At 41.5% G+C, this 26,398-nt stretch overlaps 10 protein-coding genes across 10 annotated transcripts; 2 read left to right on the top strand and 8 right to left on the bottom strand.

Annotated features, from left to right (window-relative positions):
• Window positions 1–843: 843 nt before the first annotated feature.
• BYT42DRAFT_183200 (uncharacterized protein) lies at window positions 844–1,639 on the bottom strand. The gene has a single exon (XM_051562426.1). It carries the CDS (start codon window positions 1,397–1,399, stop codon window positions 923–925), a length of 477 nt encoding a protein of 158 aa, XP_051427082.1. The 5' UTR covers window positions 1,400–1,639; the 3' UTR covers window positions 844–922.
• BYT42DRAFT_628521 (uncharacterized protein) lies at window positions 1,640–2,140 on the bottom strand (the record flags this gene model as incomplete). The annotated part of the gene is made up of 1 exon (XM_051572424.1): window positions 1,640–2,140. A coding segment is annotated over one exon (261 nt), but the record flags the coding sequence as incomplete, so codon positions are not given.
• A 5,017-nt stretch (window positions 2,141–7,157) lies between these two features.
• Window positions 7,158–8,774, bottom strand: BYT42DRAFT_526494 (uncharacterized protein). The gene is made up of 2 exons (XM_051565349.1): window positions 7,662–8,774; window positions 7,158–7,603 (listed from the first exon to the last, which is right to left on the bottom strand). The coding sequence occupies exons 1-2, from the start codon at window positions 8,681–8,683 to the stop codon at window positions 7,444–7,446; spliced, it is 1,182 nt and encodes a 393-aa protein (XP_051427080.1). The 5' UTR covers window positions 8,684–8,774; the 3' UTR covers window positions 7,158–7,443.
• Window positions 8,775–11,467: 2,693 nt separating this feature from the next.
• On the top strand, window positions 11,468–12,163 carry BYT42DRAFT_489903 (C2 domain-containing protein; the record flags this gene model as incomplete). The annotated part of the gene is made up of 4 exons (XM_051563969.1): window positions 11,468–11,518; window positions 11,700–11,804; window positions 11,861–11,993; window positions 12,075–12,163. The coding sequence occupies 4 exons, from the start codon at window positions 11,468–11,470 to the stop codon at window positions 12,161–12,163; spliced, it is 378 nt and encodes a 125-aa protein (XP_051427079.1).
• On the top strand, window positions 11,990–13,164 carry BYT42DRAFT_183181 (uncharacterized protein). Its single transcript, XM_051562425.1, has 3 exons — window positions 11,990–12,145; window positions 12,209–12,697; window positions 12,759–13,164. The coding sequence occupies exons 2-3, from the start codon at window positions 12,376–12,378 to the stop codon at window positions 13,046–13,048; spliced, it is 612 nt and encodes a 203-aa protein (XP_051427078.1). The 5' UTR covers window positions 11,990–12,145; window positions 12,209–12,375; the 3' UTR covers window positions 13,049–13,164.
• Window positions 13,165–13,169: 5 nt separating this feature from the next.
• On the bottom strand, window positions 13,170–14,011 carry BYT42DRAFT_555757 (mitochondrial import receptor subunit Tom22-domain-containing protein). The gene is made up of 2 exons (XM_051566710.1): window positions 13,584–14,011; window positions 13,170–13,470 (listed from the first exon to the last, which is right to left on the bottom strand). Exons 1-2 carry the CDS (start codon window positions 13,941–13,943, stop codon window positions 13,372–13,374), a joined length of 459 nt encoding a protein of 152 aa, XP_051427077.1. The 5' UTR covers window positions 13,944–14,011; the 3' UTR covers window positions 13,170–13,371.
• A 119-nt stretch (window positions 14,012–14,130) lies between these two features.
• On the bottom strand, window positions 14,131–14,966 carry BYT42DRAFT_555754 (acyl-CoA N-acyltransferase). Its single transcript, XM_051566709.1, has one exon. The coding sequence runs from the start codon at window positions 14,819–14,821 to the stop codon at window positions 14,321–14,323; it is 501 nt and encodes a 166-aa protein (XP_051427076.1). The 5' UTR covers window positions 14,822–14,966; the 3' UTR covers window positions 14,131–14,320.
• A 2,750-nt stretch (window positions 14,967–17,716) lies between these two features.
• Window positions 17,717–21,189, bottom strand: BYT42DRAFT_555744 (RHD3/Sey1). Its single transcript, XM_051566708.1, has 15 exons — window positions 21,052–21,189; window positions 20,803–20,980; window positions 20,580–20,677; window positions 20,207–20,525; window positions 20,027–20,144; window positions 19,835–19,953; window positions 19,599–19,779; window positions 19,260–19,538; window positions 19,104–19,194; window positions 18,926–19,050; window positions 18,720–18,858; window positions 18,537–18,666; window positions 18,369–18,465; window positions 18,234–18,308; window positions 17,717–18,168 (listed from the first exon to the last, which is right to left on the bottom strand). The coding sequence occupies exons 2-15, from the start codon at window positions 20,955–20,957 to the stop codon at window positions 17,770–17,772; spliced, it is 2,325 nt and encodes a 774-aa protein (XP_051427075.1). The 5' UTR covers window positions 20,958–20,980; window positions 21,052–21,189; the 3' UTR covers window positions 17,717–17,769.
• Window positions 21,190–21,196: 7 nt separating this feature from the next.
• Window positions 21,197–23,639, bottom strand: BYT42DRAFT_555738 (2-oxoacid dehydrogenases acyltransferase-domain-containing protein). The gene is made up of 9 exons (XM_051566707.1): window positions 23,460–23,639; window positions 23,329–23,405; window positions 23,221–23,266; window positions 22,975–23,152; window positions 22,787–22,910; window positions 22,702–22,712; window positions 22,591–22,642; window positions 22,183–22,519; window positions 21,197–22,118 (listed from the first exon to the last, which is right to left on the bottom strand). Exons 1-9 carry the CDS (start codon window positions 23,594–23,596, stop codon window positions 21,686–21,688), a joined length of 1,395 nt encoding a protein of 464 aa, XP_051427074.1. The 5' UTR covers window positions 23,597–23,639; the 3' UTR covers window positions 21,197–21,685.
• A 754-nt stretch (window positions 23,640–24,393) lies between these two features.
• BYT42DRAFT_555735 (uncharacterized protein) lies at window positions 24,394–25,588 on the bottom strand. The gene is made up of 4 exons (XM_051566706.1): window positions 25,303–25,588; window positions 25,141–25,234; window positions 24,968–25,079; window positions 24,394–24,807 (listed from the first exon to the last, which is right to left on the bottom strand). The coding sequence occupies exons 1-4, from the start codon at window positions 25,467–25,469 to the stop codon at window positions 24,656–24,658; spliced, it is 525 nt and encodes a 174-aa protein (XP_051427073.1). The 5' UTR covers window positions 25,470–25,588; the 3' UTR covers window positions 24,394–24,655.
• Window positions 25,589–26,398: the final 810 nt, after the last annotated feature.

Genomic DNA, 26,398 nt, shown 5'->3' with positions numbered 1-26,398 from the left:
TGGACAAAAAGCTCCTCTAAAAACAATGGTCGAAGTACACAAGCCTGCATACTTAATAATTTAGGCAAACTGCTTTGCTACTGTGCGCACTCACTGTAAGATAAAGTAAGGGGTGGATGTCTACAAATCACTTAAAATGATCAGTTCTCAACCATCTCTACTGCGGCTGATAAGCACAAAATTCATAGGATACCACATACACAGCAGGTAATCTTTTCGAGTCAATGTTGCCAAGCAATCGTCACTCATCGCATTTCAGGAGCTTGCGCAATTTTCGCGGAATGATGTCTTAAATATGACTTCCTCAGGTGTCTCATTGCGCAGCAGACCCATGCTTTATAACTATGACAGCAAAGATGTAGAACGGATACGATGGTCTTTGTTTTTGTGTTGGTTTCTACTATGGGTCCTAATCAGGGGAGAGTCCGAAGTGTTTACAAACTGTTTATCGCATACAAGGGCAGAAATATGAAACAGTGGCAAACAGTGCAAGTTACAAGCGATGGTTTTTTTCGCAGTAGGATTTGTCAAAAAATGAAACATCCAAAAGATCTACTTCACATGTGAGTCCTTTCAAAAACTCCTTCAGCAAACTGCTACTTACGATCATATGTAGCCAACGATGTCAATAAAGCTTCGGGCGTACAAAAGTGCAATTTGTAAGTTTCTGCCTTGGAAGCATCACTTCAAGAAAATATAGGAGATTCGATTTTCGCAATAAACTGTATCGTCAAAAATAATTCTTGATTATTATTGGAGCAATGTGGTCAATAAAATAAACGGGTTCATATTATTAATATTGATCGCACGGTATTGCGTATGTGATTATGATATGGTGTTAATCTGCATCGGATCTTCAACGAATAGCTTATGACAAAATGAAGGCACGTGTACGTGAAGTATTTTGGGAGGTTGTCGATTTTCACCTGGCGGAGTACGGAAAAAGAAACTTTTTATGCGAATGGATTTTTCTGGGCGACCTGGTGGCTGCTCTTCCCCGATTTTTCCATCTGAAGGTGCTGATGACGTTCTTCATTACAACTTTACCGGTATTGTCGCTCTTGATCTCGCCATGGAGGCACCGTCTGATAAAGACATTATCCTTCGCGACTTGGAAGCACTTCAGCATAACCAAACAAGGTCCAGAATTACAAAAGATTAATACTTCACTGCCTATTTCATGCAAGGAGAGGATGTGCAGCGCCAAATCCCAGCGGAAGAGCGCGCCCCGCAAGTACTGCGTATGGGTGTCCTTATTGCGCCATCGAGGGCAAAATCGACCTTGCCAGTGGTCCCATTCGTTTGACAATTCAGCACGGAGAACATGAGCAGCCAGACCGTAACAGTCAAGTTGTACTGCCTCTACCGCTTCCATCGTTTTCCCACCACAAGTAAGCATAAAAGATATACAGATTAGCGATAAGAAACTTACTCAGCTACGTCAAATTTGACAGACTCAGAGGATACATTACGTATACCGAAGATCAAGGCCCACAGCATCCTTTTGTCCTCGGGAAACAATACGGTGGCCAGTGATAATATCACCAATTACAGCAACAATAACAATGGCGACGATGGCGACGATGGCGACGACGGCGACTCGAGCACTGATGACTCGACAGTCTACAACCTTCAATGTCTGCTACAGTCACCCGACACGAAAATTTGAACAATTTTAGAGATCCGCACTACTGGATATGCTTAATGATGATAAATAAGATGAATAGAATATATTGAATAGTGTCAAATGATGCTATTGTCTATTGTCTATCTTTGATAATCTTTGCTTCCTAACTATGATTCACAAATGTAAAAATCATATGTGTTTCTACGTTTACCACCCCCATACCTTCTGATTACCACCGAGTTGAGCGGCCCTTCACCTCCAGCACTGCCTTGATCCTCTTGACATAGAATCCACCGACTTATTGATGATGTTGTAATCGATAGACTCCCAAGTATCTCGGATTGCTTGGGTATGCTGTTCGTCAGACATACCCGCGTGGCACATTTTCGGTACGCTCAACTTCATTGAATACCAAATATTTTCTATTGAATTCAGATCTGGAGATAGAGCTGGCCAATCTAGCTTTTGAATGCCATGATTGAGCCGCCATTGTTGTGTGACTTTGCTGCGATTGCTCCATCTTCCATAAGAACCAAGTTGTCATCAGGGTTTCAGAAACGCTTCAAGGGTTCTACATAGATCTGATCTACAAAATGTTGGGCTGCGATGCGATTCTTTCGCCCCTCTTTGGCAAAAATGCCCAGTTCCGTTTTCTTATTTTAAGTTATGGCACCCCATACCATTGTTGATGTTCTCTCGCTTTTAGACGTGGTTGCCAAACAATCGAGATTATTTGCCTCGTTGTTGGTACGCCACATGCGAATTGACGTATATTTTTGCCTTTCTAATGACGCCTCGTCAGCCCAAAACACCTTTCGCCATTGATCGACTGACCAGTTTTTATGCTTTCTTGCGAATTTCGGCGACGTGTCTCTTATTGAGATAAGGATTTTTTTTTTACCACGCGGGAGTAGATGCTAAGGCGATGTAGTTCCCTTTGAAGTGTTCGCTCGGAGACCTTCGTTGTTAGCAGATGGGAAAGATCAGCCAATCGTGTACGCCGATCCTTATGGACTTCTCGCACCAGCGTTCGGACGTCTCGTTCTGTTGACTTCTTGTGTGGTTCGGAGCCCTTCTTACGCTCACGAGTTCCTTTTTGCTCGTAGTTTTTGATGACAATGTAGATGGTGCTCGTGCCACATTGAAATATTCGCAATTTTGGCTGCACTCCATCCAGCATTCTTGTAAGCCATGACCGCGATTTTTTGTTCAACGGTAAGCGCCATGATATATCGCGAAAAAAATTAAAGAAAACAAGGGGGCTTGTTTATTTGATAAGCTTCAGAAAAAAGTCGAGTTACTGTACTTGTCGTTATCCATCCTAGACCGTTGTTCCCAAACAGGGAAGGTTGGGATTTACATATGTTTCCATTCTGACTGAGCTTGGTACATATTATTACACCATCCCTACCTCTCATCCGTATGATACCACTCCATCATATCACTTAGTCATCCATGACTAATCCATATCACCCGATCTACAAGAGAAAACAATTACCAATGATTCCATAATTATTATACCAATTGGATCACATCATCATGTCACGTCAAACACGTCTGATCTACATGTCCGATCATTTCTCATTTTCTCTTATATGAATCAACCTCACATCCAAATTCATACCGCAAATACAGCCTATTATTGGTTTATCTGTCATCTATTCTTTCTATGAAAAACACACTTTATTTTGTCACGGATTATACTACATCTAAAAATACCCATCTAGTATAAAAGACCTACCTTGTACTTATCCCGCTTTAGAGTTTATTCTTTTTTCCTACCTTTTAGGTATCAAGCTCTCGAGAATAAAAGGAGTCTCCTGTGTTTTTGTTTTGCTAGTATTAATCCTTTACTTCGTCCACTCCCAAACACCACAGAGGTTCTCCATCAGAACCCCGATTGAGCCTCTTCATCCATAACTGGGATCTATGACCGAAATCAATTCATCTGAGTAAAGCTGTCACATCACAGAATGTGGATCTTCCAAATATACCTTATAACCGAGGACTGCTCACTGATAATTATTAATTGCGACCCAAGACTAAAGTATAAATAAGCAGATCATTAATCGAAATAAACATATCCAACAAAGAATTCTCATTGTGTGTCGTTCCTAATACAATTGCTGTTGGCTCCACCTCCGATGCCTTTGTTTCGCCAACAGTGCCATTGTTCTTTTGTTCTAAATTTCTCATATATCACAAGATACACTAAACTACAATATAAAATCTAGAATAGACTTAACTCGTAAGGACACAAGGTTTATCTTTCTCAATTATACAAAGATACTTGACATATTCCATTTGCCTTTTGGTAGTTTTTTATTCTTTCTCGCAATACCACAGAGCACAGCACATTCAGAGTGTAGACGGCACTTTTCACAGCGTAGACGGCACATTTGAAAGTGTAGACAGCACTTTTTAGAGTGTAGACAGCACTTTTAAGTGTAGACAGCACATTTTAAGTGTAGACGGTACTTTTGAAAGTATAGACAGCACATTTGAAAGTGCAGACAGCACATTTGAAAGTGTAGACAGCACATTTTAGAGTGTAGACGGCACTTTTGAAAGTGTAGACAGCACATTTGAAAGTGTAGACAGCACATTTGAAAGTGTAGACAGCACTTTTAAGTGTAGACAGCACTTTTTAGAGTGTAGACAGCACTTTTGAAAGTGTAGACAGCACATTTGAAAGTGTAGACAGCACTTTTTAGAGTGTAGACGGCACATTTGAAAGTGTAGACGGCACTTTTGAAAGTGTAGACAGCACTTTTGAAAGTGTAGACAGCACTTTTGAAAGTGTAGACAGCACTTTTGAAAGTGTAGACGGCACTTTTTAGAGTGTAGACAGCACTTTTGAAAGTGTAGACAGCACTTTTAAGTGTAGACAGCACATTTTAGAGTGTAGACAGCACATTTGAAAGTGTAGACGGCACTTTTGAAAGTGTAGACAGCACTTTTTAGAGTGTAGACAGCACATTTTAGAGTGTAGACGGCACATTTGAAAGTGTAGACGGCACTTTTGAAAGTGTAGACAGCACTTTTGAAAGTGTAGACAGCACTTTTAAGTGTAGACAGCACTTTTAAGTGTAGACAGCACTTTTTAGATGTAGACAGCACATTTTAGAGTGTAGACAGCACTTTTGAGAGTGTAGACAGCACTTTTTAGATGTAGACAGCACTTTTTAGAGTGTAGACAGCACTTTTTAGAGTGTAGACAGCACTTTTAAGTGTAGACAGCACTTTTGAAAGTGTAGACAGCACTTTTGAAAGTGTAGACAGCACTTTTTAGATGTAGACAGCACTTTTTAGAGTGTAGACAGCACTTTTGAAAGTGTAGACAGCACATTTGAAAGTGTAGACAGCACTTTTAAGTGTAGACAGCACTTTTAAGTGTAGACAGCACTTTTTAGAGTGTAGACAGCACTTTTGAAAGTGTAGACAGCACATTTGAAAGTGTAGACAGCACATTTGAAAGTGTAGACAGCACTTTTGAAAGTGTAGACAGCACTTTTAAGTGTAGACAGCACATTTTAGAGTGTAGACAGCACATTTGAAAGTGTAGACAGCACTTTTAAGTGTAGACAGCACTTTTTAGAGTGTAGACAGCACTTTTGAAAGTGTAGACAGCACTTTTAAGTGTAGACAGCACATTTTAGAGTGTAGACAGCACATTTGAAAGTGTAGACGGCACTTTTGAAAGTGTAGACAGCACTTTTTAGAGTGTAGACAGCACATTTTAGAGTGTAGACGGCACATTTGAAAGTGTAGACGGCACTTTTGAAAGTGTAGACGGCACTTTTGAAAGTGTAGACAGCACTTTTGAAAGTGTAGACAGCACTTTTGAAAGTGTAGACAGCACTTTTAAGTGTAGACAGCACTTTTTAGATGTAGACAGCACTTTTTAGAGTGTAGACAGCACATTTTAGAGTGTAGACAGCACTTTTTAGAGTGTAGACAGCACTTTTGAAAGTGTAGACAGCACTTTTTAGAGTGTAGACGGCACATTTGAAAGTGTAGACGGCACTTTTTAGAGTGTAGAAATGTGCTGTCTACACTCTGAATGTGCTGTGCTCTGTGGTATTGCGAGATAGAATAAAAAACTACCAAAATACAAATGGAATATGTCAAGTATCTTTGTATAATTGAGAAAGATAAACCTTGTGTCCTTACGAGTTAAGTCTATTCTAGTTTTTATATTGTGGTTTAGTGTATCTTGTGATATATGAGAGAATTTAGAACAAAAGAAACAATGGCACTGTTGGCAAAACAAAGGCATCGGAGGTGGAGCCAACAGCAATTGTATTAGGAACGACACACAATGTGAATTCTTTGAGACTGTTGGATATGTTTATTTCGATTAATGTGATCTGCTTATTTATACTTTAGTCTTGAGTCGCAATTAATAATTATCAGTGAGCAGTCCTTGGTTATAAGGTGTATTAGGAAGAATCTTCATGCTGTGATGTAACAGCTTTACCCGTATGAATTGATCTCGGCGATAGATCCAAGTTATGGATGAAGAGGCTCAATTGGTGTTTTAATGGAGAAGCTCACTCAGAATGGAAACACGTCTAGATCCCGATCTTTCCTGTTTGGGAACACCAGTCTAGATGGATAATACGACAAGTAGTGGATATACCACAGATGGAAATAAAAAAAACAGGTACTTTTTTTTGTGAGCCAACAATCTTATTTTATTGATGGAGTCACGGGTCGCAATGAGTGCTGGGTCTTGAAACAAAGAAAATAGGAGATTGGGGCAGGGGGAGTCTACAAAAGAAGTCAATAATAGATTCAGTTTGGTGTATAATATTATTAAAGAAACCGCTGGTGTCGAAGGAGTGGAAGGGAATCGGTATTGTCAATGGGAGCACTATATATATAGTGGAGGATAATGGCTGTGATAGAAAATAAGAATCACACACGGATATCCTATTCATATTCTTATTCTTATTCTTATTCTTCACAGAGAAATGGCTGAAGTGAGGCTGGAATGGCATTTTCGGTTGAACTTGTGGTATATCCACTACTTGTCGTATTATGAATCCTAAACATGTGTTCCAAAACAGGATGGATCGGGATCTTGACGTGTTTCTATTCTGAGTGAGCTTCTCCATTAGAACATTGATTCAATCTCTTCATCCACAACTTCTATCGTCGATCAAGCTTCTCCATCTATAACCTCTCATCACCGATGGATCAGGGCATAAGAGTAACGCTGTCACATCACAGCACATGGATTCTTGTAAATATACCTTGCAAGAGAGGACTGCTCACAGATAATTGTCAATTCTGATACAAGACTAAAAGTATAAATTGCAGATCAGGTCTATTGAAATAAAGATATCAAACAGTCTAAAGGATTCTTATTGTCTCTTTTATTCTACAAGTTTTCTCACATATTACGGAACTCAGCCAACCATGGGCACAGCGGCTGGAACGGTCAATGAAAAAGGCGAAACGTGTATTTTTCTTGTTCCTGGACAAGATGAAAAAAAAATTTCAAATCAATCTTATTCATTGATAGCTTTATTACTTTTTGTTATATTTTCATTTCGGTATTGAATTACACAAATTACAAATTACAAATAGCGTCATCAGAGACTAGGTGGGAATAGTCGTCGTTGTTACACGTGATGGAGAAGGTCGATGATAGGGTTCATATTGGCGTCACCAAAGATGACAATGTCATATGTGTCGAGATATATAGCGTGCGATAACGCTTCAGTATTATGATTCCGGAATCCAGCGTTTCAAAGAACGGTCATGTTTTATTCCTTGGCTCCTTTGCAATTCATCGATCGAGTCGCCCATTAAGATGACATTTTTCCGCTGGTTGATCGTTTGACGCAACCAGATCTCGATCTGAAAACTTGAATTTTCTTTTGGTTCCCATGCAACAGAGAATATCTGTGCAGTACTTCTATATGGCTGTCATGATCCACAACAATTGCTTTGACCATCTTACAGCTTCTATAAAAGATACAACAAAAGTTAGTAAGAAATAAACATGAGCAACATTTTTTCATACTTTAAGAACAAGACGACATCGCCAGGATTGTTTGAAAGTCCAGCATATGAAATCACACAAAGTCGAATTTTCTTGATCGAAGGTCCAATGAAATCAATCATTGCTTGGGTATCCCCATCGCAATAAGCCAGGTCGGTGGCCTTGATGTTGTTGTTGCTGTTGCTATTGCTATTGCTGTCCACGAAGAAATCTCTTTCCAAGATCGGTGAAGATGATATCGAGCTGGTAGAGGCAAATATATAACGACAGAGACATCGGTTCCTTAACTTCATGATCATTCCCTCGAGGAGTCCTTGCCGTGTCGCCACGCTTTCAATGCCCGGAGATTTCCTGACATACCCCACGTTTATCCAATCGCTGCCAACGTTCTTGATTTCTGTTCGGAAGGCAGATGCAGATTCCACCAACTTTCCAATCGCGTCATCCTTGATTTTGTATAACATACGTCCTTTCAAATTTTTTCCGTCGACACGTTTGGACACCCGTTCGCCGAAGTCATTGTCTTTGATAAGTCTTCCAAACTTCGACGCATTCATAAATTTGTGTAGTCGTGGCAGTTGTTTGGTGATGGCGTTATAAATGTCTGACGTGGTATAAAACCCATAATCAAAGAGTTCTTTGTTTTCAGCATCCGTGAAAAATATCGACTTCGTGATATGTAGCAGAGTTTCAAGTTTGTATACTGTCGACCCATCAGTGCTGTCGTCGCTGTCCTCGCCATCGTTGTTGCTGTTGCTTAAATCGCTGATTTCATCATTGGCCGCAGTAATGCTTGGATATATAGTTGGGCTGGTAGGCGGTGTCCTCGGATAGGCCTTGTAGGTAAACGGGTTTTTTTCGATGGTGGACTTCCCCATCGCAAAAGGATGCTGGGGCCCTTGGTCGTCGGTATATGTAACGTTAAACACACTGTTCTCTACTATGTCATTTCCTTTTCGTCGGTTTTCGACAGTGGGCACCATATCAAGTACAAGGCATATGGCTTGACCGCGTGTTAATAACTTGTTTTTGGATGTTGACATGAATTTGATAGTAAATCGATAAAAAAAACACCAGGCAGAAAGAGAGAGAGACACGGATGCTGCGGTCTTCTGGCTTTTTTTTTTTTTTTTTCTCGTGACGGCTTACATTTCTAAAAGCTGAATTTAATTTTGAATGATTAATGACATTGATTTTGACTCACCAACAACATCATTTTCATCGCCCAGCGACATAGATTTTTGATTGGCTGTGACATTTACTTGTTGGAAATCGTTGCATTGATCAAAAAAACATTTAGTAAATGGGATTTTCGCACTTTGAATTTGTGGTTATTTTCGGCTCACCTTGTATGTATTGCCCAGAAATGAGTTTGGGGCGCCAGAGATATTGTATGATCTTGGGCCCGAAAGGAAAAGGAAAAGAAAGGAAAGGAGAGGAGCAAGTGAACTTATATGCTTTTATGGAGCAGTTGAATAACCTGTTTCATTGATGTATTGTAAGCATGCTCACAGGTGATCGTTGTATCATAGTGATGTAACTCATATTGAAAACTCTCCTTCTTCTGCTGGTTGCTGGAAATTGAATTATTGTACGCATAATGACAGGTCATATCGGTGATAACTTATATCCTCGTCAAGTCTTTTCCTGTCGGAAAGACTACATAAAATAAACCACTCCCATAACAAACATAAAATCGTTTTGTGTTACAGTTCCTGCTCGTTGACCTTGCCGAAACCGTTCGTCAGGCCTTAGCACGTATCCTGTTGATTGGCGTCTTAAACAGTTAATCCGTTTACGAATTGAGCGATAAAATGCAACGATTGGAGTTTATTGATGATAATAGCGCTAGACAGGTCATCATAGCGCGAGCCACGATATATGATTATAACATCTCATCGGGAACTCACTTAGAACAATATTGAGGCGACTGATGTCTGGCTTCGTTTGCTGGTGCACTGCAAATGCCAGATAAATTTCGCTCCATGTGTTCACCATATCACAGCATTCTCGGCTGCTTCTCCATCAGATGATGAAGTATGTGGGACTGTCACCGCATTATGCGGATCGATTGGAAAATTGAACGCAATAACCTCGAAACGGTCTCCAGTTGCCAACTGAGGGAATGTGCTCCAACTTTGCTGCCATTCACTATACTCGCACGCCCATACGCCGCAAGTCAGTTGTTGACATCGATGATTCAAGCTCGTCGATACTGGCTTCAGCAGAAAAACTGTACGGTAACCTCTTCTGAAAGACGGTGAATGGCAAACATGTGCATATGAGGTTTTTGCTCTCTTTAAAACTTATCGCCGGAAGTGCATTTTGGGTTATACAGGTGTTTAACATAAACAATTTGGACAATTATTTGGCTCGAGGTACAGCGATGTTTCTTCGCTTGTAAGGTCTCTGATTATTGAAGTCTTGGTTGTTCCTTTGTCACTGTTTTTGTGTTAATCTAATTGGCAATTAAAAGTAAAAGGAAACTTTGTCAGTAAAAATAAGCAGCTCCAAGGCCAAAAATAAACATGATATCTCTTCTTTTTTCCATCCAACTTGTAAAAATTATAATGTAAGACGATAGAGCTCTTTACTAATTGCTTGTTGCTACTGTCGTCCCTCGATAATTTCACGGCCAAAGGGGGGTCAGGTGCCTTGAAAATATTGAGGTGTTGAAATTGACGAAATTCGGCATAAATATGTTCCGGATAAACCAGAGTGTGATTGCTGCATTTGTGCACTGAGCCTTCTCATTGTGCTCACGACACCAATTAAAAAGTGTTCAATGAAGAAGCCAAGCGGGGACCAATGTAAATATCAGCTTTATACTGAGTTGCTTTCCCTGAAATACCAAAAGATTGCACACTCAAAGCGAAGTAAATTAGGGGCTTTTTTAAGAAATCATCAACCAGCTACAGTAGCTTGTATTCTCTCATATCTTTTCCCTTCTTCAGATCCCAACCTTTACTTTACTATAATTCTCAAATGTGATTGGCTGATGTTGTTCTTCGTAAGTATTCACGACCAAAAATTACCGTGAAAGTTGAAATTAAAGAGAATCGTGAAAGTTACCTGCTATTTTTCGGTGGAGGGCCCTCAGAGTCGTGAAAATATCGAAGGGTTGAAATTTAGGGGCGTTGAAATTATCGAGGGACGACTGTAACGATGCCATTTATACCCTCTTCTATGCAAGATGCAGAAAGTTGAGCAAATGTTTTACGCTTTTACTGGAGAAATCCCTAGTTCTTTGGTAACAGAAAAAAAAAGTTGAATGCATCGGGAGCGCTCACAGTAACTTACACGGCCCTGGTGTTGAGAGCACGAAACTTCATAGTATTTCGCACTAGTCTTTAACGGTTATCAAGGTATGTATGAACGGCCTATATAGAAAATTTCTAGGGACTTATTTTCAGATACGTCGGTCGATTTGTATTTGATTCAATAAAAGCCACAGTTGCAAATGTGCAATCTGTATTCGCTTTTCAATAAACGTTTGGGCCACTGGTCCCCTGCCAAAAGAAACGCGATTTAAAAATGGACAAATGACAGACTCATACATCAGGCGCTCTCACTTTTTAGTATGAACTGTGCGTAGCATCATTTTCTAGCCATAAAAAAACTCACATTGGAAATCCAAAAATAGCTTTGCCGTTTCCAAGAGAGCAATAAAACGGTGCTGCCGCGAAAATGCTTTCGCCCTCAAATCTGGGCTGTCGCCACAAACATTACCGTTTTCCAGATCGGATCCGCATGTATTGAAACACCGATTCTTCTTGGGTGGAATCGGCGACCAACCCAAACTTGGCACTCTTTCTCCATTACTCTTAATGACACAGCCTAAAATCATTGGTGAGCTTGCGGTGGTAGCGCTAAAAGCTGTAAGCATTTATCTGCTCGAAATATTGGCTTAATATGGCGTTACTGACCTTTGCTATTCGTCTTTTTATGTGTTTTTTATATGCGTTTCGGCTGCCATCTAGAGAGATTTGCCCAATCGCGAGGTAAGTTCTGAAAGGGGATGCAAAGTGCTTTACTTCAAGGCACTGAATGCAGCTTTAGATTGTGGGCAAGCAAGATCCTTTTTGTGTTTTCCGACTCGGCGAGGTTGCTAAGAAAACGAAAACTGATTACCGTGGCGGACAACATCCTTTGTGGGATGATCAGGTACGTGCTTTATCAAGCCCGAAGCACTATAAAATACTAATGCAATATATCATTAGGTGAATATCCCTGTTCCTGAGGGGAAAACCAAAATGAGAGTGCAGTTATTTGATGAAGATTCGAAGCGTGAAGATCTGATTTCGGAAGGCGAAATCGATATCACTAAAGCAATTACAGAAGGCGAAGCCGACGGTATGGACGATCAATATATTAGTGTGAAATCATTAGAATAGCGTTGTCTAAATGCTGATTTGTGTGCCATTTGGATGCTAGATTGGTTCCCTTTGACCTATCGCGGCAGAAGCGCAGGGCAAATCTATCTTGAGTTGACGTTTTACTCGGCAGTAAGTGTTGATGGATAGAGTTGTATTCCCCGTTATATCTCTTGCAGTCAATGATAACATAAGGGATCTAGAATCCTCCGCCTCGTCGTCAACCAACGCGTTACAAAAATGCTGGTCGCCCAGTGTCATTTGGTGGCTATCATCCACCCGTACCAAACGCAGGTTACAGACCGCCTTCGCAAAGACCTCTTCCGCCTGCGCCTACTGAATCGATTTCTACACCAGTGCGTATGAACAAACCAGGTCCGCCTCCCTATATTCCGCCTCCACCTCCAGGTACCTCTCAGGATCAGCAGGCCACACCTCACATGCCACCTACCATCAATCCTACACCCTCGTTATCTTCCGGTGTACCAGGCCGTTATTCTTCTGGCCCCGGACGTTCTCCCAGCCCAGCAGGTTTTGTAGCTCCTTCTTCTCAATCTTCCCATGGCTATCCGCCTCGTCCTCCAATGGGTTATGGAACTCAGAGACCCGATTCATCGGCCGCTCCATTGTTATCAGCGCCTTACAATCCTCAAGGGGTGTCGCCCAGACCTCATAGTAATGGACGTAAGTTTAAGAAACCCAATTGGTATAGAAAAGACAGGATCCACTAAATTAAATATCGCAGAGTATCCCCACGGTGATGTATATCCACCCGCTCATCCTTATCCTCCTTCTAATGGCCAATATGGATTTCCCGGCCCATCAAGCTATCCTCCACCAGCGCAGTCGAATATCGGTTTCCCAGAACCACAACACTTTAACGGCAACTATGCCCCGCGTAATGATGTTGTAGGCACGCCGTTTGCAGCACACCAAGGCATTTATCCACCGGTGTCGTCGGGAGGCTATCCTCCTGCTAATACATATCCGCCTCAGCAAGGTTACCCACCGCAACCTGGTTATCCACCATATTAGAATATGATTATTAAAGAGAATCAAAAACCATAAAAAAAATGCAAGATGTTGAGAAAACAGCAACAAGGTTGCGCATGTAACCAAGGAATAAAAAAAAATGCAGTGAAAAGCCTACATTATACTTCCAAGCAAAAGTCTATTTTTTTTTTATTCAATTTCGGCTTTATCCATCTAAATGTCTGCCAACTGGGCACAAGAAGATCATATACATAAAGGGATTGAACATTACTGAGAACATATTCATCGTATTATGACTGCTCTTTGATCCCTCTTTCTTTACAATAGTTTTCATTTTTTTTTATTTTACTTATCAACTGTTACGCTTAGAAACCTGGTGCTTTCAATTGACCTTGTTGTTGTTGTTGCTGTTGTTGTGCTGGTTGACCTGGTTGAGGTTGACCATACATACCGGGATTTAACATCTGAAAAGAAGATATGTGTTAGAACGCAGGTATTCAATCCATATAATCCGCAAAAGCGATGAGTTATGTGCTTCTATATAAATATATATATTTATATATATATATATATATACCTGTTGAGCACCCTGTTGTTGCATGGCTTCCTTTTCATAGGCCACCAAAGCTTGTTCTTTCTCGATCTCCAATGCAAGAGGCAGGACAAGTAATAACATAGAAGTGGTCAATACCCAAGCGCTTTTTCCAACAAAGGTAGCGCCAGTCTTTCCCCAGGAAGTTAAGGAAGAAACACCGGAGGAAATGCGGTTGCGATGCTTCAATGGCACAATTTCTTTGAGAGCGATAATACGATCCAAGAGCGATTCGTCTTCGTCTTCATCGAAATCATCGTCAGAATAATCGCTGTAGTTATCGTCGTCGCTCAAATATTCCTGGACTTCAGTTTGATCGATAGCGACTTCTTCGAGTTTGACCATTGTAGCTAATAAACAAGGATATTGTATATATTTTAACCCTTGTGCTGTGCCAAAGCTCCGTATTTGTGGACTGCACTCCGAAAAATTTCGTCCTCACTTCCTCGGTCAATCCTTATTGGCAGACACGTCGAAAAAGCGCTAGACAAGCGAAATCGAGTCACATGTGTCCAACGGTTTCCAAGTGATACTTCGATTTCATGGTCACCGTTGTCTAATAAATCGATATTTCTGCACAGTTTTGGAAGCAAGGATTCCTACTACAGTTTATTCATCAAAAGCTTAAGATCCTTCTTATTACGGTGTACGTTACAAACATGTAATACTCTATTTATTCCATATCCTGATACATTGACATAATTATGAAACCAACATAACGTCTATAAAGCGGCGAGATCCTCCAGGGATTTGCCTTCTACACGATGAATGATCCATTCAGCATGAGGTTCAGCGCCCAGCGATTCATAAAACTTTCGCGATGGCTCATTCCAGTCGAGGACAACCCACTCGTAACGTCCACATTCACGTTCTTTGGCCAAAGCAGCCAACTGGACGAGCAGCTTCTTGCCAACACCGAGGCCTCGATATTCAGGGAGGACAAACAAGTCCTCTAGGTAGAGACCAGGTCGTCCGAGGAATGTACTGAAGTTGTGGAAAAACAATGCCATGCCTGCAGGCTCTTTCTGTGCGTTTTCATCTTTCTGACAGTAAGCGATAATCACTTCGGCATAGGGACGGTCGCCGAAGAGGTTCTTTCTGAGAATTTCTTCGGTGGCAACGACTTGGTGAGCTAACTTTTCGTATTCTGCAAGTTGCTTAATGAATCCCAAAATAAGGGCGACATCATCAACGGTCGCGGGTCTAATTTCTATGGTGGCCATGATATCTAATGAAAAACAGGAGGGAAAAAGAAGGTGAGGAACCCGGCTTTCGTTTGACTCACGATGTGACTAGAGCTGTCAAACCCCGATGTCATGTTCCTGATCCAATCAGTTTTCGGAGATGAGAAACACTGATGACACCTTCCCCACTTTTATTAAAAATGTTTGCCAATTATCTCACCGCATGGAATACGGGCTATGTTGTTTAACCGGTTGCAAAAGTCTCTATATGATCTGCACTTCCGTTGGATGGACTACAATAATGCTGTATGATTCTCTAATTGAATCCTCTCTTTATCCTGGTTCTTTGAAATGAACTATGTTTTATTCAATGTCATTTTCAAATACTGCCTGTGTTTCCTGTGGTTTGCCAGGACCATGCTCGATCCACCAATCGCGACTGTCCCCACATCTGGGGCACGCTGAGGAAGCTGTATCCTTCCACTCAATCATTTTCTGCACTCCTTGCAATCTTTCAGAACATTCTCGTTCCAGGTTTACAGGTTGTCCCAACAATCCGAGCGTGCCTGAGAAAGCAATGTTGCTCTATCCAAAGGTCGGCCGTACTTCGTTGTTCTTCTTCAGCAGCAAGAGCTCTAGCCAATCAGCTTGCCCATTAAATCCAGCGAGACTGACCATGAGAGAAGAACGATCATAACGTTACAGGACACATTCGTTAAATGCCTTCAAGAAACACGACCGTTGCCATAACGAATGAGTTTGCTCGTTCAAGACATTTGTATTCCATTTCATCAGAACTGCCAACACAATCATCATCAAACGGCAAGAAAGAAAGAAAGAAAGAAAAGAAAAAAAATATTTGATGCAGGACGATACCACTATCCGAATTATCCTTTTGCACAAAAGATAATACGGAAAGCGGAATCGCGATCAACAAGATGCATCCGCCATTGGCAAATGCTGTGAGACTTCTTCAAGGGACAATGTTACTTTGCCGCCATCGAATCGCACCAATAAGTGTCGAACGAACTATAATTCAGGCTGAATGATAACAACGACACCATCAACTATTTTTCGGCAAGAAACATGGATGGACTCACTCAGCTTTAGAGAAATAACTGCGGGTAAAACTCCCAAGGCTGTACTCTCGCGCGCTATTCCTTTGAATCAATTCGCAATTAGTAAACCTAACTTGCGGAACTTGATCGATGAAATGGCGGAGAGCTAACCCATAACAGTAGCATTTCCTCTCGTCGAAGGTATTTCTATAGTTCCACTTGTTCATTTCTCAAGAGAACCGAATCTTTAATGGAATGGCTAATATGGGAAAATCATTCACGCTCTAAATTTACCCCTTGCAGCAGCATCGATCTAAATCGTGCACATTGGTGGCACAAATTCCCGCATGATGATGATGGTGTTTGCAGAAACTGAGGATCGCTATTTATAACCGAGGCAATTCGATATTCATCCAACGGTGTGTGGCTTAGTCCACTGTGCAATAACGCCCCATATCTTTCAACTATCATAGTTTTGACGAACGGCAGTAATAAAATACGAAAGTGACACTGTATGTACCTTATTTCTCCAGCGACATCAGAAGTGAAGGTTACGAGTAACTCGCTGATGACATTCAAAATCTCGCAATAATCTCATCTGAGAAACTCCAATACACTATATGCAATTATCAGTTTTAAGGTGGTAGTGAAGTGATCGCTCATAACAGTAAGCTTGCCGTTCTCAGTTAAAAGGAAAATGTAAAAATGGCTGTAAACAACCATACGCAGGCAGAGATCTTGTAATTTTTCAACGGCCTGAGATCCCATTTTAGAATTAGTGAAGATAGTAATGCCGTATGCATATTTCGGGCGAGTAAACTATGGCATATAGGCAGAAATATCATAGGTAGCCCTCATAGCCATGCGGCGAGGACGGAAACTCTCTTGGCAGTATCCAGCATAGGCAAAAGATATAGAAGTGAAGCAAAGGATAATTCGATGAGGTTCAGGAGTTGGGACGGGCTTGAGAGAAAGAGAATATCTCGGGTCATATGTTCAAAGATTGGATATATTTCGTCATGCTCTACAACAGAGACACAAAGGGCGACTATTTCAAAATGCAGAAAAAGACAAAGGAGCGTTTAGGACATTTGCAGAGGCGATGGAGCGGACCATATCGGCTTTGACGCTATAGCAGTCTCCTTGGAGAAATTTTTTCTCTTAAATAAGGAACGATTAACCGTATCTATAGCATAGTAGCGCCAGTAACTGAGATACAGCAGGACTGTTACCGTTTTTCCATCTATAACGAAGTGTATCCGCCTCTGGCTTTGTCACACTGCCCTTCACATTTCCGACGGTTTGAACGCGAACGTGACTGTATTCATCTGGGATGCTTTCGGGAAGACTCGATTCACCAATAGAGCGCCGTTGCTATGGAAATTCGATAGTCACAAAAAAATTTTCACTCCCAGTTTCAGCGACTCAAATTATTATAAATATGGAGTCGCATCGGGGTGGAAGGATGTTTTTTCTTTACGCTTGTAATATCACTTGGCAGGGCACGGTAGGAATCTCATAGTCGAATCTGATGTATTTATACTGAAAGGTTTGGCGGGGAGGTTTCGCTATAAATCTGTGTATATCCATCAAGTGAACAAGTACGATAGACGTTGCTTCGCGTAAGGGTGGTTGGGGTATGGATCCTTGAGCTAAGGTCTTCGGACTGGTGTTCGGTGAAGTCCTCGATTTCATCTGCAAGCATTCGCGATGATATATTCCTGAGCCTAAAGTATGCTGCTATGCGGCTTTGACTGGTGGCAAAACCATATCATTGATATTACTCAACTTTAAAAAAAGAACAATGAAGTAAATGAAAAAAGAACTCCCCCCAAATAAAAAAGCTTTTCCCGGAAGATATGAAAAAAAGGAAGGTGTTTCAATAAAAAAAAAACTTTTACCTTCTTACACAATGGCGTGTCTGTCTTTTTATTCAGTTTTGTGTAATTTATGACGTTCTCCTTGCTCTCTCACTAATTCTACACCTTCTACCATACGTTCTTTGGCCATCCTTGTGGCTTCTCCTGCAACAGCGGTAAAGATACGCTCGAGAGGTCCCCAGAGGTTAAGCGCATAGATGACATAACCGCAAGTGATGCAAAGAACGAAGAGAATGAGATAGATAGGGCTGGAAATGACCGCTAAAAACTCGTTCCAACCTAGCGCCATCATGACAACAATAAGCCACATGGGTATCTTGGCTGTGGTTGCGACCACTGAACGCTTTGCTTCCAGGTAGAATGCATCAGATTCCCGCTTGAAACGATTCGTAATGTCGATTTGTTTCGCCTCTCCCAACACAGTCAGAGATTGCTTGAAATCAAAATCCTGTTGAGATGATCAGTTACAACGTCAATCATGTGGTATTTTCTCCTGCGTTACTGGAGACTCACGTCTGTGGATTCTATTTCAAATTCGGGATCTTCGCTCAAATCGATTTTGGCAAATAAAGGTATCAGCGTGAGAGTCTAACCAAGATGTTACTTCACTGTTTTCGTCCTCGATTTGTTGAACTTTTTGTCCCTTACCTCATCCTTTGCACGCTTAAAGTGGCTATCAATATCATCCTCTGGTTTCCATACTCGAGGCAAACCATTTTCATCGTATCGGAATTTTTCTTCAAATCTGTAGAACAACGTTACTTCAAACATGGACACAAGAAAGAACGCTTGAATTAGCAAATGGTTAATACATACGTTGTCCGTAATTTCAGCAAGAGCATGTTGTCTGCCAACTCTTCATCGACCTTTTTACGTAAAACAATCCAAGCTTGTCGCTTCAAGCCAGCAATTGAATCTTCTAGCTCCTTCTCTGATGAATTGAAGTCTATTCAATTGTAAGTATGTATGGCCCTCGTTACCCATATGCGTATCCCTTACTCTTAGCCTTTTTCATCAGTACGTCTTGTCCGTGTTCGATTGTGCTATTGTACGCCTGAATAATCTTGTGCCATGCATCCGATGTTGGCTTGTTCAATATCAGTGACACAGGTTCTGACAACTCGTTTTCCACTTGTTTCTATATCATTCAGCGGTAAGACATGTGTATCTCTCAAGTCATATAATCATCATCATCAGCAGCATACAGTCAAAGCCTTGCTCATCTTCTTAAATTCATCGGCACGAGCTCGAGCAGATACTTCGGCGAACTCTTCCTCCAAAAGGCTGTGCTCGTGATCATAAGACCAATCGGTTTCAGGAAGAATGATATCTGTGAAACGAGTTAATACGAGCTCTACTGCAATGAGTGGATCTCGAACATACCTTTAGCACCGGTTAAGAAATACTCATTCGCAGACTTGAGACAGTCTTCAACAACCTGTCCAAAATTGTACGATGGCTTTTTCAACTCAGCCTAAGAGTAAAGTTTTTGAGTTATACAAACACTCAGAATGAAGCAATGAAGAATAAAAGTCGTACCATCAAATTTTCATCGAACATGGTGATGGCCTTCTTGTGGAGATTCTTAAGCTGACCCATGAAGTACACGTTCAACTGCGTATTCAACTTCGTCAACAATTCCTCGCGCTTCTTTTGATATACGCCTTGATGGTATCTGGACGCATTCTTATCAAAGGACTCGAGTGCTTCCGATCGAATCTTTTTCATCTCCTTCCCAAGGTCTGGGATCGTTTGTCCTTTTTGCAAAATGGGAGACTTGAATGGCGCTATCCGTTGCGAGAACACTTCAATAGCGGCCTATGACATTAGTAGAGTTAGATAATTGATTTCTTTTTGATATGATCAAGTGGGTCCTACGTTGGAGATTTCATCGCATCGATATTGTGCCAAAAGTTCTTGTTGAGTAGGCAAATCAAGGTCCTTATTGGTCAGAATTTTGTCCCAGATGCTAGATGCATACACGTGATAGCCGTCAGCAGGAATTCGCTTGTGATATTGAGGACGGAACACGAAATTAACGTCTTGGGGATCGTTAAATCTACGAGAAACACGTCAGATGTGGAATAATCGTTGAAAGGGCTATGCAGAATTACCTGTGTCGAAGTTTAGTCACTTCGTCATCGAACTTCTCGGGCAACAAAATTTTATGCGGCAGACCAGTATACATAAAGTCGAAATAATCATGGATCTTACAGTTCTCCAAACCCTCAGGCTAATGTCCAAAGAGAAAGTTGACTTAATATACTATATGCGGACTTGGTGCAATCATGATTCGTCATATTTACCTTGGATAACCCGTCCCAGATTTTCTCTAAATCAGCTTGAAGTGTTTTGGCCAAATTTTCCAGGGGCGTAGAACCGACGTGATCACGAATAACAATCAATAACAAGGTCTTCTCTTTGCTACAGTGGGATGAATATTAACAGATGGTAATTATCAAATATTTTTCGCCGGTCAGACATACCCATTTTGGTTCTGGAAGAGCTGTAAGTTCACTTCGAAGACGGTCTTCAACAAACCCATATTGGCGCCTTGGTACAAGCCCACTTGATGCTCCCACAAATTAAGAATGATCACTTCACTGGTCGCCATGGAGAATAGAGCCGATTTACGCTCAAAGTCCTGATCTTCGCCACGCTCACGACCGTCGGTACCTTCAACGTCCATGACAAGCACATGCATTCCTCGACCACGGGACATCCAAATACCCTTTGTCGTCTGACTTCTCTGCGCTTCGTTCATAACATCAAACGATGTTCCAAACAAACCATTTAACAGAGTACCTATCGTCACCTAAGCAAAAATGTTCACTTGTGTTTAAGATCCGTTATACCTACTTTTTCCGGTACTTTGGGAGCCAAAAACGGCGACAACATTATATTTGAATCCAGCATCGCCGAGCTTCCATTTATTCAAATATTCCGGTAGTTTATCGCTACAGGGCGAAATCATATTCTGTATTAGTAACTAGAAAACATGAAAAACGCGCAGCAAGCTTCAAACGCAATGACAAGGTCTGCCTTTCACATGTATATCGGAAAAGAAGAAGAATGTACATACGTAAAAGTCTGATGTTCGTCAACAATTTGAAGTCGAGGAATAGGTTTGGTATCTTGTTCCCAGTTTGTAGTAGAAATTCCTTCATTCGACGAGGTTGATTTCTCAGAGACATCGATTTCAGATTTATTGCTTTCGGGAGTAGCCATCGTCTCCATAATAACTTCGTCTTATGTAGTTACTAAGTGGTGTCCTTTGAATACCGAATTCTGTGCAATAAAGCAAATGCGCTATGCATTCTGTCATGCTTACCTGATAGTTTGAGAAGTTTGGCAGGAGAAAGAATATTGAGCCAAGTCCGCCTGCGTCAAACGCCTTGAAGTTATCAATCCAAGTGGCGCGACTCGGGTCTCCGTTCAGTGGGACCGGCCAATAAAATTTACGTCATTAGCTCCCTCACTGTTTGGCGCAATATGATTGGACAACTTGGTTAATCAGCAGCGCATGATGTTGGATACTTGCAAATGATCTTTCCTTTCTTTTGGATACTTCCCCAACCATTTTTAGGCAAGAACAACCTCCTTAGTGTTTCTCAATACGGCGAAACTGCAACAATACAGACATTTCCAATGCCCTATTTCCACTAGAAAAGCGAATTTTGCGAACTTACTGTTGTAACACTTCTGAGCTACAGAGTCGTCCGTGCTTTATCTCTATAATCCTGAATGTCTCGGATAGTGACCGTCGATACAATCGACAAAGACATATTATTATTCTTCACCTAAGTAAGATAGTCTGCGACTGGCTGAACGAGAACCAGCCAAGCTCGACCCCACATCTGCATATACTGTGCGGATTAGCAAACCTTAGTGACGCCAAAAACTGAACGTGTTTTTGATGGTTTTGAACAGATAATGAATTTCAGAATCTATAATATCTACTTAAATTACAACATCATCTTGAGAGGATTTTCCATGAATTCCTTGAAGGCCTGCAACCAGGTAGCACCGACAGCGCCATCCACCACACGGTGGTCAGCGCTCAAAGTAACTTCCATGACATCGCGGACAGCCACACCGCGTTCCTGTGTTGCGTCAGCGATCACCTTCTTCTGTGTACCACCAATGGCAAGAATGCATGCTCCAGGAGGGTTGATGATAGCAGTGAAGTGCTTGATACCGTACATTCCCAAGTTGGAAATAGTGAAGCTGCCACCTTGGTATTCATGGGGAGCCAGTTTACCATTGCGAGCACGACCGGCCATTTCCTTAACCTGAGAAGAAATAGTAGCCAAGCCCTTGGATTCAGCCTTGGTAACAATTGGAGTGATCAGACCAGTAGGGGTAGCGACCGCCACACAGATATCGGATGTATGATACCTAAAAATGGTCATGTTTAAGGGAATCTTTTCAACAAAGAAGGTAAAAAGGGTCTCAAGCTTACTGTCTGATGAAGTCGTTGTGCCAGGAGGCGTTCACTTCAGGCACCTTTTTCAAACTAAGAGCGGAAGCCTTGATGATGAAGTCGTTGACAGACAGCTTGTATTGACCGTTGCCCGATTTGTTGAGAACTTCACGGAGCTTGTTCACCTTGTCCATATTGATTTCCACGGTCAAATAATAATGAGGCACAGTCTGCTTGCACTCTTGCAAGCGGGAACCGATGATTTTTCTCATATTCGAGGTAGGGATATCGGCAAAAGCATCACCTGTGGCACTCTGAGGAGTATAGGCGGGAGCAGCGGCCTTGGGTGCGGAGGGTGCAGAAGCAGCTGGAGCAGCTAAAAACAATCTTAGTGTAGCACTCAAAACCATTGTATGGAACCAAGGAACAAGTGAAAGAGAAATTTACCAGGCTTCTGAACGGGTGTCTCCTGCTTAGCGGCCGCAGGCTTTTCCTCCTTCTACGCGCGAAATAGCAAAGTCAGTCATCAGAACCGTGTTTTCACCTCTAAAACATTACCTTTGCGGGTTCTGCGTCACGGTTCAAAAAGCCCAAGCTCAGTCCAGGAAATCATTTAATTCCAAATTTCGTTATGTTCACTTACCGAGAGTAGCGGGTGCAGCTTCTGCCTTTGTGGGTTCTTCCTTCTTAGCAGGAGCAGCATCTTCTACTTTATAGTCCTCGAAAGCAGCAATATCGGCCTCATCTTCAACGAGAATAGCAATGGGCTAATGTTTCATTCAATTACCAATTGCTCAGATAAAGAATAGCTTTGGAGAGCGTTTTGCTTACTTTGCCGACAGGAACATCCTTATCGCCCTCCTGAACCAGGATCTTGGCAATGAAGCCTTCTTCTTGACATTCAAAGTCCATTTGTGCCTTATCAGTCTCGATCTCCATCAGGACATCACCAGGTTGCAATTCATCTCCCACTTTCTTCTGGAAAGCACCGATCCCACCGGCCGTCATGCTATGTACCAATATATCAGCCGATTAAACTATTGTACTTCGCAGAGCCTAAAACGAGGTATCGCTTACGTAGGCGAAAGAGCGGGCATGGCAATGACGTTGTGAGCAGGATAAGCTAACGATAAATTTAGCCAATGATGATCCAGCCACGAAAATGCAATTTGTGTAGTTGCTTACCCTTTGCGCTGTAATACTTGGCATCCTTTGCAACGGTAGGTTGCGCCAAAGCGCGCAGTGCAATGAATTTAGGAGCCCTGCAATTACCGAGATTTAGCGATTGCCATGTCATAATAACCTAGTGGACCTACATGGAGGTAGAGAAACCGCGAGCTGCTTGCTGACCAGCAACAGGAAGCGCACGAGCCATTGCTCTGGAAGCGGCTACGCGTACGCTAGAGCCAAGAGTAGCGGATTTTCTCACAAACTGTTGTCTAGCAGCGAACATTGATGTGAACGGAAGAAACTAGAGAGGAACAAATCGGAAAACATAAGACGGATAATGGAGGAAAAAACGGGAAGTCTATCAATCTCCGCTTCAAAGGATAAGAAAATCGAGCTCGGCTGACGGAGATCCGACCTTGTCATATCGCGGGCTTCCGATTGCAGTGTCCATAAGGCTATATTTTGCTTGCCATACAAACAAGAAGAAAGCTTGCATTATGCGGTACAAGTAACCACTTCCTATTGACCTTTGACTTTTTCCAACTGATTTAATGGCTATCAAGAAAGGTGGTGGTGACGTTTATTCATCAAAACTGTTGGTTGCTACATACTGTCTATCAGCCATATTGATGATGCTGTTAGAAAGAAATCGTAATGTAAGTGATCATAATCGTAGCCATACTATTTATTCTTAGCTATGATGAGATATGCAAATGTTGCTGATGCACTCGTAGTAGCCAAGCGAAATTTCTTTTGAGGTCAGCAGTCTATACAATTGTCGGTTACAGATTAATGAAATATGCAGAATGAAAGCTGGAGTTAGCAAATGGATGCTAATTGGATTTCCTTGAAATTTACTGCAAAGGTTTGAGGCAAGTAAATGAGGTATTATCAGGTGCCATTATGCTAGATTTCTTTGCTGACGATGGTACAGACCCGCATTGTTGAACATGCTTTAAACGAATAACGAAAATTGGCTTGGATCCATCTAAAGTAATACACATACATAATTTGACATTTATCATTGTACCAAAAAAGCCTACTAATAGATGAAAGATACAACTCGTATATCACTGTCTACTACGCTGTTTTGGTTCGTCTTAAGGACAGTTTACCAAATATGGTCGACCGAAAAACCCTATTCATCTGGACGATAATATTGTCATTGAGATGTTATACACGATTGGCGGTTTTTTATTTTGATACTTAGACAAGCGAGTCATATGACAAAGTGAGAGTAGACCAATGGTCGGAACAATGAATCGAAAAATAGGGAGAGATCGTATGAATGAATAGCATTGTAGGTGTATGATGATGCTATGGCAATCGGTACACAAGCTAGCTAAAATAATCCCAAACCCTTAGGATTTCCAGGTAGAAAGCGTGATCGTGGACAATGAACAGGTTTCCACGTAATATCCAGTACACCGATGCCTAGGTTTCCTGCTGGAGCAATCTTTTGAAAGGCAGCAGGAGTCAAGTCAATGGCTTTGCCTAAATTTAGAATAAGTTATTTTACCGCTCTCAGGAGACTACATTGAAATAATGGGGAATCACTCCATGAAAGTATCGAAAGCAATTATATTTAGGACTGTCAAAGTGTGCTGACTGGTATGTGGAAAGAAATGAGAGAATGAAGTAGTAAAGCACTCACCGACTTTGCAGGCTGCGCATTTATCGACAATTTTCACAATCACTGAAAGAGCGGGAATCCGGTTATTGGTGATTTTGACGCACTTATAGCATTGCTCGAAATCGTTCATTGCCTGAAATATGACACATATTATAAAACTGGTACGGCAAAACGCATATTATGATGAAACATACCATGGCACCAATCATACTATGAGTCGATGCATGGTAAGGCGCAAGACCTTTGCGATCATAGCAAGCAGCGTTTCGAAGATCGCTTCCTGAATACCTAGTTCGTATGTCGTGCATAAGCGGGACGATGTCAAAAAGTTTCTTTTAGGGTAACGGAAAATTTACCATGTACCACGTCCACCACGCTTCTCCAGTCCAGAACTGGTCGAATCATCTTCGATTTGCATGACTGTTGCGATACCGCGCGTTCCAAGTGCGCTAGCAGCCTGTGCCACCGATACTAATGTACAATAAATTCCCATATATAATGTGGTAAGGACAACGATTCTCATGTTAAAATTGGCTGGGGAAAGTGATAAGAACGTTGGAAAGAATAATGAGTGGAAAGGGGCCAGAGGCAATAAGTCGGGTTTGTTCGCAAAAGAGAAATAGAGATAAAAGTGAAGATGGTAAAGACTCGGCTGGCAAATATAAAGAGATCCGTCGGATAGGGGGAAAATCTATTGAGATAGAAGGGGTTTCCGGTTTAGGGTCTGATCAGTTTAGATGGACAAAAAAAGGAAGGCTGCTGAAAAAATTCCAAAGACACACTGCGAAGAGAGGTCGCTGTGTGTATAACAATTAATGCATTAGAGAAGAAAGTAAATTGAAAAAAGGGGAATACATCGTGCTCTTCTATCGGGTTTCGAGACGGACTTTAGCCTGCTTAGACGATTTGCAGCTGCTTCATAGCTTAATGTGCTCAGAAGCAAACAATGAAGCACTCGGTTTGTCATGCACGCCTTCCGCTTTCTTCGTTAAACGCTAAAGAGCCATACACACCACGTTCCTAGTTTAAGATCCTTTTCTCTAAACGGGCCATGTGTGTCAAATCTGTTGTGTACTGATCCCTTGCTGACCCATAGTCATAAATGATTCGATTGGTTATTTTGCTCCTCTCTCAGACACTCATTCTCGAGTAATTCATATGGTTCCTCACATAGCTGACCTATATTACATTTATTGCGATATTAAACTATTGCATTTTTTTTTTACTATGACGTAGTCCAACATCAGCTGTAATTATGAAATCTTTCGCGGTAAATAGACCATACTATGCTTTTTTTTCTCATATGAAAGGAAAGAATATAGATTGATCAAGATACTCTTATATCTATCTGTATCAACCACTGTATCTCCATTGTTTCGTGCTTCTCCGCATTGAACTTTGCATATAATGGGTTCATCCGTTTCCAGAGTCTCGAACAAAACTCAGGGATAA

Source organism: Radiomyces spectabilis, assembly GCF_025331425.1.
Source record: "Radiomyces spectabilis strain NRRL 2753 chromosome Unknown BYT42scaffold_2, whole genome shotgun sequence".
NCBI classification, from domain to species: Eukaryota; Fungi; Mucoromycota; class Mucoromycetes; order Mucorales; family Radiomycetaceae; genus Radiomyces; species Radiomyces spectabilis.
The sequence above is the reverse complement of the archived record's forward strand: the minus strand, read 5'-3'. Positions and strand labels throughout refer to the sequence as shown.